Here is a 16,823-nt window from a genome sequence, read left to right as displayed (position 1 = left end):
TAATTTGGAAGGAGAAAATGATAAAAAAGAAGGCAACTCAGCATAGTACAGTATTTTTGACATAGTTTTTTTTGTGTGTGTTCTTTTTAAGATGTTTATGTATTTATTTTGAGGGGGGGAATAGAGAGTGAGCAGGGGAGGGGCAGAAGAGAGGGGGAGGGAATCCCAAGCAGGCTCTGCACTGTCAGCATGGAGCCTGACATGGGGCCTGAAATAGTGACCTGAGACAAAACCAAGAGTCGGATGCTTAATCAACTGAGCCCCTCAAGTGCCCCAGCACTGCATAGCACTTTTGAGCATGGAGTCAGACTTCCCGGGTTCATTGCTATGCTCTGTGATCTTGGAGAAGTCATTTAACCTCTCTATGCCTCAGTTTCCTCGTCTCTAAAGTGAGAAGGATAATAGTACTTACTTGATAGAGTGGTTATAGGAATTAAATGAGCAGATGTTTGTAGAAAGAATTTACAATAGTGCTCAGAAGGTAGTAAGTTCTTTACAAATCTTTGTCAAATAAATTAATGGCATTGTGTCTGCAATTTGCAACGGAGATCATGCATAATCCCCACCTCTAATGAGAGGGGCTGGGCTCCCTGGTTTTGGAGACTCTCCCAAAGTACTCTACATAGTGAGAGTGTCACTGCAGGCCATTCTTTCTATGTTTCATATGAGTAAGCAGAGGCCCCAGTAGGCTTAGAAATCATCTAAGAGAGAACTTAGTAATAAACATCATGATAGAGCCAAACCCCACCAGATCCAGAATTAGGACACCACATTTATCCTTCTGGTCTGCTTCCATTCATTAGGAGCCCTTGGAGTTGTCCTCTTTCTCTTTCTGGGGTAACAAGATGTCCTTCAGGTACTCAACAGCCCTAATAGTCTGTGGGTCTCGTAATACCACCTGAAATGATTCTGTAGTTTACCATTTACAAAGCATTTGCAGTGTCTCCTTCTGGACACACAAAAACCTTTCGAGGGACGCAAGGCAGATATATTATTTTTCCTGTTTCACGACCAAGAAGGGAAGCCGGTTGATAGAAGGCTTGATATCAGATAAGTTCCCACTAAGGGTCACTGGAGCTGAAGCCCACTGAGAAACTCAGGGAGCCATTATACCCCCTGCCTGTTATCTCATCCGGGGGGAGGGAATTGGGGTATTTACACACCGACTCCTGTCAATCACTGGGGGGACATTAATTTCGGGCACTTCTGGCCTGTCGTACATGTAGCAAAGTGGGCTCAGGAGACCAGAGGGACTCCTCAGGCAAAGGCCTGTGGCTGTTGGCACTTGAGAGCAGGCCACTGCCCTGAAGTGATGAAAATGAGGGACAGGGGTGACCACCATCAGCATGCACTGGTTTCCTTTCCAAGATGCTCTGGGCACCTTTCTGTGCAAGTAGGCCTGGGAAAGGTGGTGTTTCAGTTAGGCACCTTGCTCTTTGGACCTCCATCAGGGTTTTTTGAGGATAAGGAAGTAGTGATAAGGCTGAATAATGATCCCCCCAAGATGTCTGCATCCTACTCCCGGGAGTCTATGAATACGTTACCTTACGTTACCTTGCATGCAGGTGTAAGTTAAGGATCTTGAAATGGAAAGATTATCCTGGTTTAGCCAGAGGGGCCTGATGTGATCACAAGGGTCCTTAGAGGAGGGAGGCATTTGGTTACAGGAGAGAGAAAATGCTACATTCCTGGGTTGCACATAGTGAAAAGGACCAAGGGAGAAGGAATGTGGGCAGCCTCTAGATGCTGGAAAAAGCAAGGAAATAGATTCTCCCCTGAAATCCTCAGAAGGATCACAGTTCTACCAACACCTGGATTTTAGATTTCTGACCTCTGTAACTCTAAGAGAACCAATTGGTGCTGTTTTAAGTGACTGAACGTGTGCTCATTTGTTTCTGCAGCCATTGAGAACTAATACAGGGAGAATGGGGATTGGGGGGGGGGGGTTCGCGGAAGGATCCACCTCAGCTGTCTGATAGGTAGCTCACGCAGCTTGTGCAAAACACCAATGTTGATTTCACTGCTTGCACCCTTCCTACCAAATGTGTTACCAATCTTGGGAATTGGCACCATTTATGTACCTACTTGTGCCATAAACCTGGGGGGCATCCTCAGTTTCTAGCTTTCTCTCACAATCTCACTTCAAATCTGTCGGCAACTCCTGCTGGCTCTACCTCCAAAATAAAGTCCACATCTGATCACTTTCATAACCTCCATGGCCGCTCCAACCCGCCATCATCCCACCTAACCTAGGCAATGACAGCAACAGCTTCCCACCTGGGCTCCCTTCTTCCACTCTTTCCCTCTGTTGTGTCTTTCACAACAGTTCATCAGATCCTACCACTTCCCTGCTCAAATTCCTCCAATGGCTTCCATCCCACTGCATTAGCACAAAATCCAAGGTGCTCACCTTGATCGAAAGCCCCTACATGATCTGGCCCTATCTGCCTTTCATCCTTATTTCCCAGCACCCTGCTCTGCAGCACTGGCTTTCTTGATGTTTCTTAAACAGGGCCAGGTGGTAGCTGCCTCAGGGCCTTTGCACTTGCTGCTTGTTCCGCTTACAACCCTTTTTCACATATCCACATGGTTCACCCCTCACTCTATTCAAGCTTCTGCTTAGATGTAGGCATTAGAAAGGGCTTTCTCAGCCTTCCACCTAACTTAACTTGCCCTCTGCCCACTCCACCATTCCTGAGCTCCTTATCCTCCTATATCTTTCTGTATACCCTCTTCTCACTTTCTGAAATTATATGAACTGTCTTTTCTACTGAAATATAAATTCCACGAGGACCAAGATGGTTTTATTACCGGTTCTATACCAATGCCAGGAACAGTGCTCAGCACATAGTTCAATAAATATTTGTTGATTGAAAATACACACTTCCTGTTAGGTGACTGTCATGGCTAATCAAAGACAAGTGGTGGCTTCTCATGTAGGTGTCACTTACTCAGCACATGAATTCCTACATTTTTACATAACCACCCACACCTTCTAAATCTTTGTGCCTGAAAGAGAAATTGGTCCTCAGCTACCACAAGTCCTGTCATAAGTTAGAAGAAAAATTGTGAGCCATCTGTGACTTCACGGAAAGTACAACCCTCCAACACAGTTCTTTTCAATCACAAATGGATCCTTTGGCCCTCCCAAATGAGAGGGACCACTGTCCTCACTGGGTGTGTGGCTGTTAGGTGCTGCTTGATTAAATATAGAAAATTCCCGCCTGCTTTTCTTATTTAACCCACTCCCTTTCACTCACATTCAAACCTCCTGGCTTAAAAAATTTGCCCTGGGTATTTATATTATTTTAAAACATTAAAAAAAGAATTTTAACAAGCAGATGGAATAAATCTTATCGTTACAAATTCCCTCCTCCCTTGTTCTTCTTTTCTTTTTTTCCCCTCCCCTTCTTACATCCGACCTCACTAAGGGGTGTTAACTATCCCTCCCTGGGACCCCAGGGCCCAAGGTGTCTCACCTGTTCAACGTCCCTTTTACAGGTGTATTCTACCACTGGTCTGCAAGCTCAGCTACAAAATGGAATCACATGGAGAGGTTTAACGACACTGGTCCTGGCCCCACTCTCAGAGGTCCTGACTCACTTGGTCTAGGTGGTCCCTGGGGACCGGAAAAGCACTCCAGGTAAGTCTCAGTGCAGCCACAGTTGACCAGCGTCACGTCTAGTCCCTCTCGTTGGGGTCCTTTGAGGCTCCCCTTCTGAATACACTCCCCAAACTCCTCGGAATTTTCCATACATCTCCTTAAATTCACAAAGACCCAGCTCTTGCTTGATGACTCAGTGTTTTCATAACAACGCCCACTGAAAGAAATGTCTCCTTACTTGATGTTATAGTTCTTTGGAGTTTGCAAAGCCATTTCCCACACGTTATTTCTCTGACTCCTCTCAACGTGAGGTGGGAATTCAGGGCCAAGATGAGGTGAGGACAGCCAGAGCAGCTGTCTGCAAAGTTAGGGCCAGGGCGGCCACATGGAGCAAAACAAACAAACAAAACAACAACAAAAAACCAAAACAGTAACAACAAAATGAAACGGAACAAACAAAAACAATCAAAAAAACAAAAAAACAAAAAAAAACACCTCTCAGAAACAGGATTCCCAGTTACATTGGAATTTCAATTAAGCAATAATTTTTTTAAGTTTTTTTTTTTTTTTTACTTTTTAATGTTTTAAGTTTTGAGACACAGACACAGAGCGTGAGCAGGGGAGGGGCAGAGAGAGAGGGAGACAGAATCCCATGCAGGCTCCAGGCTCTGAGCTGTCAGCACAGAGCCTGATGCAGGCCTTGAACCCATGAATGTGAGATCATGACCTGAGCCGAAGTCGGACGCTCAACCAACTCAGAGACCCAGGTGCCCCAGCAATAATTTTTTGTTAACATAAGTATGTTCCATGCAATATTTGGGATATACTTATCCCCAAAAAATGTTTGTCTGAAATTCTAACTTAACTGGGCACCCTGGATTTTCCCGGGCATCTGTATACCCTGAAGCTTTGGCTTGAGGCTATAACACTCTCTTGCCTTCCTGTGATCTTTTAGCAACTCGCCAGCTTGAGCTCCTGCCCGTGTCCCTCCTCTCTTCTGCATGGGTAGCCATTATTCTCAAAAGAGGCTCTTTTGGATATTAGAATCCACTTGTACTTCCTTTTTTCCCACCTTTCCCTCTCTTCTTTCTGTGGCCTAAATTATTTACAAGTTCAGACTGGTTTAAAAAACACCATCAAACATTTATTCAGGAGTTTCTGTGTGCCAGGCATTGTGCTAAGTGTTTTGTATTCATTATTTCATTTACTCCTTACAGGCTCTACCTACATAGGACTATTTCCATTTTAAGATGGAGAAACAAGGTTTATGGAGGTTGAGAGATTCTTCAAGGTCATTCGACTTGGAAGTGACAAAGCAAGGATTTGAACAGGGCTGTCGGGAGTCCAGAGCCTTTGTTCTTAACTAGCATGCTAAGAAAACAAGGTGGTACTAAGAGTTTGTGGCTTTGCTAGTCAAGTCGTCTAGCTTGCTCTGTTTAGCTTCCTGAAGCTCCTTGGGGTTCGGAAACCATTGGATAGACCTCTTCTGTGCCATCTGGGTGGCCTGAGAGATTAATGGTTGACAATACAGCAACCCATAAGATGAATATACATTTTTGGAAACCTTATTTTTAACCCTGAGGGAAAGAAGTGTCAAGGCTTTTGAAGAAAGACTTTAGCAGCCAAGTAAACACTAAATCAACCCAGGGACAATGTTCTTTAAACACATTGGCTGAGGCTAAGGGGCAAATAGTTTACACTGATTCTGGGTAGCTGGCCACAAATGTGATGTGTCAGAAAGGCTTTTTTTTTTTTTTTTTTTTTTTCTCTCAAGTGTTCTGTATCTTTTTTGGTATAAGCTGCCCCTGTGCTTTAGCAGTCTGTAAATATTTGTGCGATTAACGTATGCTGGCAAATGTCTCAAGAGGAAAGCAGGCTTCATAGTGCTCAGCAGAATTGCAATTAGCCATGCAAAAGAAAAAGAATTTGTCTTTCATCTCAGTGCTTAAAAACCTGTCAGCATCCAATACAGCTGGAAGCTTCAGAAAAGATAATTTGCAAAAGCTGATTTTCCTAAGCTTTTAAGAGTTAGCCCCTTACCCTGGTATGAAAAAAACATTCACTTGAAAATTGGTTCTTTTCCCTTCCCTACTTAACACTTATTAGAATACTGTATTATAATAATGTAATCATAATGAAAGGTGTTGTAGAGAGAAGTTCCTTTAAACATGTTAGTAATGTTGTCAAAGGGAGTGTTTTGTATTGTGGTACCCATGAAGTACCAGAGGAGGAAAAACATGGGTGGCCTGTCTTCTTTAGAAATGATTGCCTAAGTGATTGGAGAGGAAGAAGAAAGAAGCTGAAAGCAGCTGGAGAAGCAGTGCACCTGGACCCATCCACTGCAAGCCATCTGCCATCTGCTCCTTCCTGACATGTCATGGGCTTCCTCTAAAAGTTGCCATGGCCTTGAGGCTCCTGTACAGCCTCTGAAGTTCCTGGGCAAGCAGTCTGTACTCCCGAGCACATGCGTGCCTTGGATCCTTTGCTCTTCAATCTTGGGGTAAGATGGCTAGCCAGGTGGTATGGACTGAATGTTTGTGTCTCCCTAAAATTCATATGTTGAAGTCCTGGCCCCCAATATGGTGAATATGGGAAGGTGGGTCCTTTGGGAGGTGATTAGATTGTGAGGGTAGGCTCCTCATGAATGGATTAGTGCCCTCATAAGAGACCCCTGAAAGGTCCTTATCCCTCCTGTCATGTGAGGATACAGCAGAAAGGTGAAATCTATGATCCAGGAAGTGGACTCTCACCAGACACGGGATCTGCCAGCACCTTGATCTTAGACTTCCCAGCCAGCCTCCAGAACTGTGAGAAACATATGTTTGTTGGTTAAGCCGCCCACTCCACGGTGATGTTACAGCAGCCTGAGCTAAGACACCAGCTCTTGTGAACAGCCAATACGTTGCTGGCCCTTTGGTGATCTTTTTCCAGCTGTTTCATTTAGGCCTTGCTGACCTGCAAGGGAGACTGTGGAGATCAGAATAAAACCCCTACATAAGAATATCCAGGTAGGTTTGTTAAATGAGCAGGTTCCTGGTCTCCATTCCAGGAATACAGAATTACAATGGGGGGTCGATGGGGGTGCAGGAATCTGCTTCATACACAGATCCCCTAGGATTCTCAGGCATCCAGAGCTTGAGAACCTCTAAAGTGAAAAAGTCACATTAAAAAAAAAATTCCCCTTCTGTACTGCCTCCTCTCACCCTTTCTGGGGTGGCTAAAATCAAAGAGGATTTGATATTTCCTCCAGGAACCCCTCTCGGAATCCTCAAGCAGTGGGACACCCCCTTATCTGCATTCCAGAGTAATGTGAGCACAACTCCTTTACAGCCACTGTTTCACTGGCATGATTTGTTAACCTCCTCTGGGGAAAGCATCATTTCCTGGTCATCTTTTTTAGCCCCACCCCTAATCCAACACCCAGCATTTAGTAGGGCTTTGGTGTTTCGATCTGCGTATCTTTGGAGAACTCTTAAGGGTCACATGCCTTCAGAAAGTAGTGATATCTAGGCTGCTGTTAATTTGTCTCCCTGCCTCATGACACAGACGAATTGCTGCTTTAACCCAGTGACCACCTCCTTCTCACTTGGCCAGATGTTTGCTGGAAAAGGGCCTAGAAGCAGGAGTGTGCTCCCACGGAGTCCAAAGGCAATCTCCGGTTACCAGAGTAGCTGGTGACAAGATTTCAGGTGATAGGCTGCGAGACTGGACAAAATAATTTGTCGCCTAGGCTCTGTGCCCTTCCGGAAGACATCATCTTCTTTCTCACAGAAAAGCCTTTCTTTCCTCGAGGCTTTAAACCATGCGAATACACTGAACTCCAGCACTCTGAGACCTATTTTGGGCAATTCATAAACACAATAGGCTTAGATGGTTTATGGAAATTTGCTCAGAGAAAACGCTCAGGGCAGAGCCTAAAGCGGACTGCGAGTGTTATTAATAGCTAACACTTAAAACAGGCTGATGGCACCTTGAGAAAAACTAAAGAGAAACCCTGATTTGAGCCCACTGTCCCAGCAAGGACAGCACACACGTGCACTGTCTTCCTCATGAGCCAAGAGGGTGCTTTTTGCCTGTTCCTCCTGCAAGGGGCAGCTTGCATTCTAAATAACAATGACAACTAGGAATGTGTAATCACCAGGTTTGAGTGCTTATCAGAACTTTGGTTTGTAAAAGGATCAGAAAAGTTTAAGAATGGAGGTGTGACTGAGCACATAACCAACTTGGAACAGGATTTCGGATCCTGATAAGCATAGTGTCTGCCCAATGAAGTATTCAAGGATGAAGGCTCTTTCTTAACAGCCATTTACACCGCGCGCGTCTAAAGGACATGAAGGAATGTTCATTATTTGTGACCTTAATACCTATGATCGTTCAGAGAATTTTGTAAAAAGCCCCAAACCCTGACATTTGGGATCTTTAAGCGAGCTTACAAGGTAAGTAACTAGAGTGCTGTAATTTTTACTTCCAATCACAATGCACTTAGGCACATTTATTTCTATGAGAGGCTCCTTAAATAGGACGGTCTATTTTCCAAAGAACACACAGCTGGTGAATTCTGAGAAAGATAGGATGAATGCTTGTTGATTCTTGATTCATGATCTACACTTAAATTTCGTACACTTGGTATACTTTAGATGGCAGGAAATCAGAGACAAATCTAATAAACTGGCCCTAAAGTTAATGTTCTTATTGATATAGAAAATACTTCTACTCCATCTGATTTTGTTGCCAAATTAATAAATGGTAGCCCACTGCAACCAGCTTTCTAAGCTAACTAACCTTTTACATGAAGATTCTGAGCTTCCTAAGTGATGATTTACTTACTGTTCTATTGGTGTTCCAGCGTCAAAAGAAACATGAATTATATGATGTGTTGAGGTCAAGTCAGTGAGGTCAATTCGTATCCTGTTTTCCCATTTTTTCCACTGCCATAAAAAACTTTAGAAGGAAAGCAAACTGAGCAGGTTAGGAATTAAGCAACCACATTTTAATCAATAAATATGAACATCTGTGTGTTAACCAGTTATTAGGCAGAATAAAATAGTAATTTATCAAGAATTCAAAAAGTAACCTCGTAAACAAAGTGCGAGAATCTTTGCCATAAACATTGCCCACATAATAGAATTAGAGGTAACAAGAAATTTACTCAGAATGAGGCTTGGAATAATCTAACAAGTTCCAGGTATATGTTAAAGCTAAAAAAAGATTATTTTGCACAGAGTGGGCAATACGTAGACTACCTGACAATGCAATGAATAGATGATTGAATGGAGGAATTGCTGAACATCAGGGAATATGATGACTTCTATTCACATTATGGGCCATTCTGATATCCATTTCTTGTTCCTGCCCTGCCTCACTAGGCTTTGCTGTGCTCTGTACTGCATGAAATCACATTTCCAAGGGCCCTTGCCAGCTGGCTTCCAGGTAATGCTGGTAGGGTAGGGTGCCAGGGGGAGACTCAGGGCAGGAGAGATGAAGCTGGGGTATTTTTCCACATCTGACTCGGCTGGTATTGCCCCATCTCAGGCAGGGGCTTTGTCGGTGCCATGGCTCCAACCCCCACTATCCCTGGGTGATCCCAGCTCTCACCAGGCAGCTCCCACCATGCCCATGTGGCCAGTTCCTGTGGGCTACCCCAGCTTCTGGATTAAGGGAACCACACCTTTTCATAGCCCTCGGTGGTACCAGATTCCTTTTATTTGGCTTCTTTTTGATTATCTTTGTAAGTCAATCTCCTCTATTAAAACCCCTCTATTGACACACCTAGTATGGCTTCTGTTTTCTGTCTGATACGTGTTAGATTCATTGATTTTTTTTCCCTCTCCTTTAACTTCTCTGGGAATTTTTGCGTGAGAATCTGTCCTAAGCCAATGAAAAATCACTCAAATCACACTCAATACCCACTTTCTGCAATACAGGTGAACACACACTGCTTTTTCTCAAGCACTGGAACGCTCTTTGCCAGGTGCAAATAGGACTCTGTCTGCCGTGTCACCACTGATCATGGTGGGCACAGCCGAGAGTCATCTGCAGAGGTCGTTTTTGTTGTATGTACTAAATGAGACAACAAGGAGAAAAATACAAACAGAAAATTAGTCTTAAGAAGAAATTACGAAGTCATCAAATGGATAACATTGTAAAAAAAAAAACACACAAAAAACCTCTCCCAAAACATAGGTACATAAGACAGCACCAGAAAAGTTTCTTTCCTGTTGAATCAACAAGTGTTCCTGAAATTAAAATCCTTGGGAATTTCTTGGTATTTCAAGAGCATTAAAAAAAAAAAAAAAAAAAAAAAAGACTCATGAACAAATGATCCGTAGCTTTTCGGCTAGAATGCATCCCTGGGATGGTTATTTTCAGAAGTAGAGTTCCTTGGTGAGCATAGAGACCACACATGGGATCTGCTTCTTCTCGTGGAAGTAGGGGTCATCAGACTGGGACTCAAAGTGCCTGGCCACCCTGTTGTTCACCCTGGTGAGGATATGCAGGATCTCCAGGCTCTTGCCATGCTCGTTCAGGATGGAGCACAGGGCCTGCACAAACCAGGACCCGCTGCCCGGGTTCCTCCATGAGTAATAGCCTTCAACAAGACAGAAAAGAGATGATCAGATCAGCTGGCCTGGCCGCACCACCAAGAATGAGCTCTTGGTGTACGGGGCCTCCACACCTGCTTTTCTGAAATTATCTTACTCTTCTCTGCGTGCAAGTCCCCGGCGAGAATTATGCTCGTGTGCTCAGAGAGCACACATCGTAGGTTTAGAAGGCTGTGTAAAGATGCTCAACGGAAATGCCGGAGAAGCACTTTGTTAACTCTGGAACTCCTCGCTGTCCTCTGGGGGCAGAGCTACTTTCCAATCCAAGCCTCACAAGACAGGAATTTGCAGGAGATTTCAGAGAATTTTGAGATGTGTTCCTGCTGTTGGGGGACCCAGAACTGGAGCCAAGCTCCTCATGGAGAAATCTGAAAGTAAGAGGTGGCTGAATGACCAACTGCCTCATGGGTAGAGCCCAGAGAGCCTGCAGCTCTGGGAAGGCCACCATCACAAGGGCAAGGGGTGTACTTCTCATGGAGCAAATATGGTCTGTGGCTGAGAGAGTCTGGCTCTCAGTCTTCCCTGGGTCCTGTCCAACACGATTTTTTGGAGGGACAAGGAGACCTCAGCAGGAAGAGGCTGGACAAGTGCCCTGGAGGATGCCCAGAAGAGGAGGAAGGAATCACGATGCACAGCGAGGAATGGAGACACAAATCCAAAGCCAAGGAGGTGTAGGGTCCAGGAAACCCAGCAGTTCAGGAAAGTGCCCAAGGAGAAAGCACCCAGCCTTTAGCATTTCACCGGTTCAGAGCGCAAGAAGCCAGGTGACTATGGGACCCGGAGTTTACCTTAACTCACCTCCCTCCCATCTTTGGCTCTGGGAGAACCTAAAAAGGATCTGGCAAATGGGGGAGGAGGTGAGTAAGGGGAAGGATCAAGGCCCCTTTAGCACCTTAGACCTATAGCAGGGCTGATCTGGGATCAGAAGAAATGGAAAGCCAAATTAGGTTCAGGGTTTTAATTGTTATTTCGGTCTGGACGTTCTGGTTACAGTGCTGTGACTGCCTGTGACTTGAAAAGTGACAATACTGTCTAATATCTTAACATGAGCTGTAAAGCCGTGGACCTGCTGATGCCTCCATACAGGGGCAAGGGAATCTGCCCCTCACTTACCCCCATTCCCTCCGGTTTAAAAGGACAGCATGCAACAAAATAAAGTCGCCCTTGGCTTCCATGATGAGCTGTGATTTGTGCCCCTAGTCCTACGCGGTCTCACCAGTTGAATGAGACCATTATAATTTATGGCAATCGCTTATTGAATAAATGTACAATAAGCAGAAATAACCTTTTTCTGTGACATGATCGAGGCACTTAGAATTCTTCCCGCGGCGCACTGGTAACCACCAGTGCAAGGATTTAAGCCCAATGGTGTTAGTGGTACCAGAACACGATTCACTTTCAGAGGGGCTCACGGAACGCATCTCGTTCAATACAATGAACTAGTGAGGCTGGTCATGGACAGTCACCTCCATTTCAGTACTGCCCCTGCACTCATGTCCTTTAACCCCTGACCTACATGGTCTTCCAGGGAGCCAGTCTCACCCTGTGACTCTCCTACCTGAAATAGTTCCATTGCACTTCATTATCAGGGTGAAGTTCAGGCCGCTTAGGATAGCACACAGGACTCCCCACGGTGGGGCCCCCCTGTTTACCTATCCAGGTTTAATCCGTGCTGTGCCTTGTCACATCCTGTGCTATAGACGGTGTCCCCCAAAACTCAAATGTTGAGCCCAGCCCCTAATGGGACTAGATGTGGAGATAGGGCCTTTCTGAAGGTAATTAATGTTAAGTGAGGCCATGAGGGTGGAGCCCCAATCCCAGAGAATTAGTGTCCTGATCAGAAGAGACCCTCTCCCTCCACCATCTCTCTGCCATGTGGGTGGGGACAGAGCTAGAAGTAGATGGTTACCAGCCAAGAAGCAGGCCCTCACTAGAAACCAAAATGGCGGGCACCTGGGTCTTGGATTTCCTAGCCTCGAGAACGGCGAGAGATATACTTCTGCCTTGAGTCTGTGGCATTTTGTTGCAGCAGCCCACAGGCTAACACACCCTGTGGTCCAGCCTTTTGAGTTTTGCCTCTGACCCCTTGGCACTCAGTCTGGCAAGCCACCTTTCCCTTCCCCTGCTGTCTGATTTTTCATGACTCGGAACGCTTCTCTCACCTGCCTCCCTGGAGTTCACCCTTCTTCCCCTACTTCTGCCAGACCTTGCTCAGAACACCAACAGCTCTACCTTGGGTTTGTTCACCCAGACCGATGACCCCGTGCCACTGCCTCCCTCTCAAGAGCAGGAAGACCAAACTATTTTTTTTTTTTTTTACGTGATCCTTAAAACGTGTGAAGCTGTCATTCTCACGAAACCTCATCTGTAGATCCTGCCAGAGCTGTTTTTCCAAACACACCTATTTACTGTAACCAACCAATACCTCTGTAGCAAGCACTTGACCGAACTACTACCCCACAGGGCATTTCTAAGTGATAGGTTTTACTAAAGCACAGGAAGGAATTCGACTGAACTAAGGCAGACAAGGAGCTTGGGAAATGGGTAGGCTTGCTCACTCCTGGCATTTTCTGGTGCCTGTTTCTGGGTCACAATGTCAAGAATCCCGGTCTGAGCTACTGCTATAGTTTTATACCAAAATCTCTATGGGATCTTGAGCATATCGTTTCAGCTCACCCCAGCTCAATTTTTTTTTAGGCTGTAAAATTAAGACAGGAACACCTTTCCTAACCACCTACCCAATTATTAGGAGGATGATAAGAGGTAAGAGACACTCTGTAAGACATTCTGTAAGGTGTAAGTGCTACAGAAATGTTTGCTCTTACTATTACCAATAATAGTAGTGATACTTAAATGGAAGGGCTGAGCTTCCTTGGGGAGAACGCAAACACATCCCCGTGGCAGGCAGAACAATGGCCCCCGGAGACGTCCACGCCCTAGCCCTGGAACCCATGGACAGGGTACGTGACTTGGCAGAAGGGACTCTGCAGATGTGATCACAGTTACGGAAGTAAGGGGGGAGCGCATCCTGGGTTACTCCTAATCCCAGGAGTCCTGAGAAGAGGAGAACCTGTCCCAGCTGTGGTCAGAGAGAGGGACAGGTTCACAGAAGAGTCACAGAGATGTGAGGTCGCTGGCTTTGAAGCTGGAGGAAGAGGAGCACAAGGCAGGGAACCCAAACATGCTGGAAAAAAGCAAGGACACGGATTTTCCCCCTGGGGCCTCCAGAAGGAATGTGGCCCTGCCATCCCATTTCGGAGTTCTGACCTCCAGAAGCGGAAGACAATCCACTTGTATATCGGAAGCTGCTGCGTTTTAGGGAATTTAGCACTGCAGCAAGAGGAAAGGGACACAGCCCCAGGCCTGCGTGTTGATGGAGTGGCATGGTCTTGATACCTGGGACTGTAGAATAGGCGAAGAGAAAGTCGGCTTCAACGGGGATCTTGTATCGGGGATTGGCATCTGTGTCATTGATAGGCCCCGAGTCAGCCTGGACCCCGTCATCGAGCTCTGTCCCCCGGCAAGCCTAAGTAACAAAGCAGAGATCACTCCATGGAGTCGGGAACAGGCACGCGTGTGCTTTTCGCTGTTGCGTCCCGGTGCCGAGGGCTACGCGTGGCGGGTTCGGCAAGAATTTGATCGATAAATAAGTGAACAAAGCCTGTGTCGAATTAGTAAGCCAGAGCCAATGAAAATCTTGCAGTGTCTTAAAGAAGCCCTCACAATCCGTGGTCTGATGCAAATACAGATGCGAAGCATTTAGAGGTAGAAGACCAAAACCCCAGTCTGCAAACCCCGACCGAAACAGCACGTACGTTTGTAAAAGTGATCCGACCCAAGTCACTCTGTAATCCTTTCCCGTTTTCGACAGTGTGGGGGTTACCTGAATGAAGAAGAGTTTGGGTTTCTCTAGAAGAGTTTTGCATCTGTCCCCCCGAAAATGGGCTGTCAAGTCCTTTATTGCTGTCACGCCGTCTGTTCCATAAATTAAATTTTCTTCTCCGTGGCTTAGTAAGATGCAGGCAAAACAAGCCGAATTTCTGTGGTCCTCTTCAGAGGCTGCAAGCAAGCCATTGGAAGATTGAAAGGTTAAGACGTAAGCCTGGCGGGACCTCAAAAGGGTCCTCCTTCCCAGCCTGGCAGCGACCGCTGTCGGGACAGGTATTCAGGGGCAGGAGCACCCCTCCAGAGAGAAGGAAGACCAGTGGAGAGAAGCGACAGGCAAGGAGAACTCTAGAATCCTCACTCAGTCTGAAACCAAGATGGCGCTGCCTCCTGAGGATGTGTGCCCCAAGTGTGGGAGGGGGTTCAGGCAGCTGCCGGGAGGCAGCACACTGGGGTGCTGAAGGGCATGGCCCTACTGCTTGTTAGGTCTGTGACACCAGGCAAGTTACTTAACCATTTTGTGCCTTGGTTTCCTTATCTGTAAAATCTGTTTTTAAAAGAAGGTACTTCCTGGGGTGCTTGGGTGGCTCAGTTGGTTGAGCGTCTGACTTTTGATTTCGGCTTAGGTCATGGTCTCACAGTTTGTGAGATCCAGCCTTGGGCTTTGGGTTGACAGGGTGAGCCTGCTTGGGATTCTCTCGCTCTCTCTGCCCCTCCCCTGCTCATGTGCACATTTGCTTGCTCACTCTCTCTCTCTCTCTCTCAAAAGAAATACAGAAGCTTCAAAAAAAAAAAAAAAAAAAAAAAAAACCACTTCTGAAATATATGGGGATTAGAGAAGAGTTTACATTTCAACTCCATTCTGGACAGAATGATACAGACTTGTTCCTTCCCTACGAATTAACTCTTTGAAATTGGAACTGTTCTGTAGATCCCAAACCTATCATTTGCTGTCCTATGAGCAGATTTCATCTTTTTAGGGAGAGATCTAAGTTTCCTGAAAGACCCCCGCCTAGCCTGCAGACAGGAATGGAGTAGTCCAGACGAAGGAAAGGCTGCCCAGGCTGAAATCCCTCTGTCCTGCAAAGGCGGCCCCCCATCTCCGAGCCCACTGGCGTGCTGCCCCCCCTTGGAACAGGAAGGAGATGGAGGGAGGGGGTAGGCACGCACCTTGTTTCAGCAGATCTTGCATTTTGGCACAAGAGCAGTCATTGTAGACGACCACGTCAAAACCCAGGTTTCTGAAGCACTTGAAAAGAGCCTCGGCATCTTTGTCTGTTCCGTTTCGGACGCCCATGCCTGTGGGAATCAAGCCCACGATGAGCAATCCCGGGCTGAGAACTGCCTGCCAGCATCGCCCTGTCAGGACTAAGTGCAGCTTTGCTGGCTCTTGTGTAAATGCTCCCAAGGTCACAACTTAAGGGAGCAACTCGGGGCGCGTGGGTGGCTCAGTCTGTTGGGCGTCTGACTTCGGCTCAGGTCGCGAACTCGCAGTTCACAAGTTTGAGCCCCTGTGTCAGGCTCTGTGCTGACAGCTCGGAGCCTGGAGACTGTTTCAGATTCTGTGTCTCCCTCTCTCCCTCTGTCCCTCCCCCCACTTGCACTCTTTCTCTCTTTCAGAAATAAACATTAATTTTTTTTTAATGTAGAATTGATATATGAAGCAAACTTACAGGAGAGGGTTACTCAGCTCACCCACAGAAGGTGAGCCTCATCATGGCAACTCCAGTTGGGGCCAAAAGGCTCCCCGACTCTTAGCCCTTTGGTCCCAGTCTTGCATCAGATAATGCACATGGTGGGACCTTTGATTCCAAAGCTTCTGGCGTCCTCACATCCCTTCCCCCCGGACACGTAAATAGCACTGGATGGGGGGCTGCCTGCCATAGCAGATGGGCACTGCCTTTCTCCAATCAAAGTCTGATACAAATTGAAGACAATGGAACGGAACAGGAGAGGTTAGCCTACGCCCACAACACTTACCTGTCTTTTTGTCGAAGTTCTTGTTGTTTATTATGATGCATTTGCCCACCTTCTCAAAATTCATGTTATACTGATATGCAGGCACTCGGTCCTGGGTGGTCGTGACTGATCTTCCCGAGCCATTTTTCTTCTTCTTACTGGGGAAATATAAAGGCAGTCAGAGGCTATGGAAGACATTTGGATGGAAATGGCCTCTGGATTCTATTATTAGCAGGGAAGGGGTGCCCAAGAAAGCTGCGGTATCTGTGAAGAAAAGGCCCGAGGGGGGCAGATGGTTTTGTTTAATTGTCATATTTAAAGCGAACGGGATCTCCTGCCTTGTTTCGCTACATGCCAGAGAGATGCAAATTAAAACCCCAGTGTGATACCGGGACACTCTCACCAGGATGGCTACCACGTGTTGGTGACCGTGTTTCGCACCTGGCATTGTCATACATTGCTGTGGGAACCTACTTTGGACTTGCGTGGTGGAAAACTCGTAGAATCTACCAAAACTGAACTTAAAACACATCCTATGACAGAGCAATTCCACTCCTGGGGCTATCGCCCAAAGTAGAGTAAATATGTTTGCAAAAAAGGAAAGATCTACACATGTGCACAGGAGTACTGTCTAGCAATAGCCCCAAGCAGGAAATTACCCATATGTCCAATTACAGTGCAGTGAATAAACTGAATATGCATATAATGAAATCCTACAGAACAATGAGAATGAACCAACCGTGACAACAAGAAGCCACATAAACAAATCTCGC

General features: G+C 46.2%; 2 protein-coding genes across 7 annotated transcripts in view; both read right to left on the bottom strand.

Moving 5' to 3' along the window:
* The window catches only part of PLEKHS1 (pleckstrin homology domain containing S1), a 32,221-nt gene extending 28,180 nt beyond the window's left edge, over positions 1-4,041 (bottom strand). The window contains exon 1 of one of the 5 annotated variants that reach the window (XM_045438996.1): positions 3,843-4,041. In XM_045438996.1, coding sequence (XP_045294952.1) covers positions 3,843-3,877 — 35 coding nt within the window. In that variant the 5' untranslated portion in view covers positions 3,878-4,041. The remainder of the gene's footprint in view (positions 1-3,842) is intronic. The other 4 variants (XM_045438992.1, XM_045438993.1, XM_045438994.1 and 1 more) reach the window with 4 other exon arrangements.
* A 4,531-nt stretch (positions 4,042-8,572) lies between these two features.
* The window catches only part of CASP7 (caspase 7), a 30,990-nt gene continuing 22,739 nt past the window's right edge, over positions 8,573-16,823 (bottom strand). For both annotated transcript variants that reach the window (XM_045438991.1, XM_045438990.1), the window contains exons 3-7: positions 16,072-16,208; positions 15,262-15,390; positions 14,090-14,265; positions 13,603-13,732; positions 8,573-10,193 (exon numbers count right to left, since the gene is read on the bottom strand). In XM_045438991.1, the coding sequence (XP_045294947.1) occupies positions 9,970-10,193; positions 13,603-13,732; positions 14,090-14,265; positions 15,262-15,390; positions 16,072-16,208 (796 nt within the window). In that variant the 3' untranslated portion in view covers positions 8,573-9,969. The remainder of the gene's footprint in view (positions 10,194-13,602; positions 13,733-14,089; positions 14,266-15,261; positions 15,391-16,071; positions 16,209-16,823) is intronic.

Source organism: Leopardus geoffroyi, chromosome D2 (genome assembly GCF_018350155.1).
Source record: "Leopardus geoffroyi isolate Oge1 chromosome D2, O.geoffroyi_Oge1_pat1.0, whole genome shotgun sequence".
Taxonomy (NCBI): domain Eukaryota; kingdom Metazoa; phylum Chordata; class Mammalia; order Carnivora; family Felidae; genus Leopardus; species Leopardus geoffroyi.
This window is presented reverse-complemented; position numbering and strand designations above follow the sequence as displayed.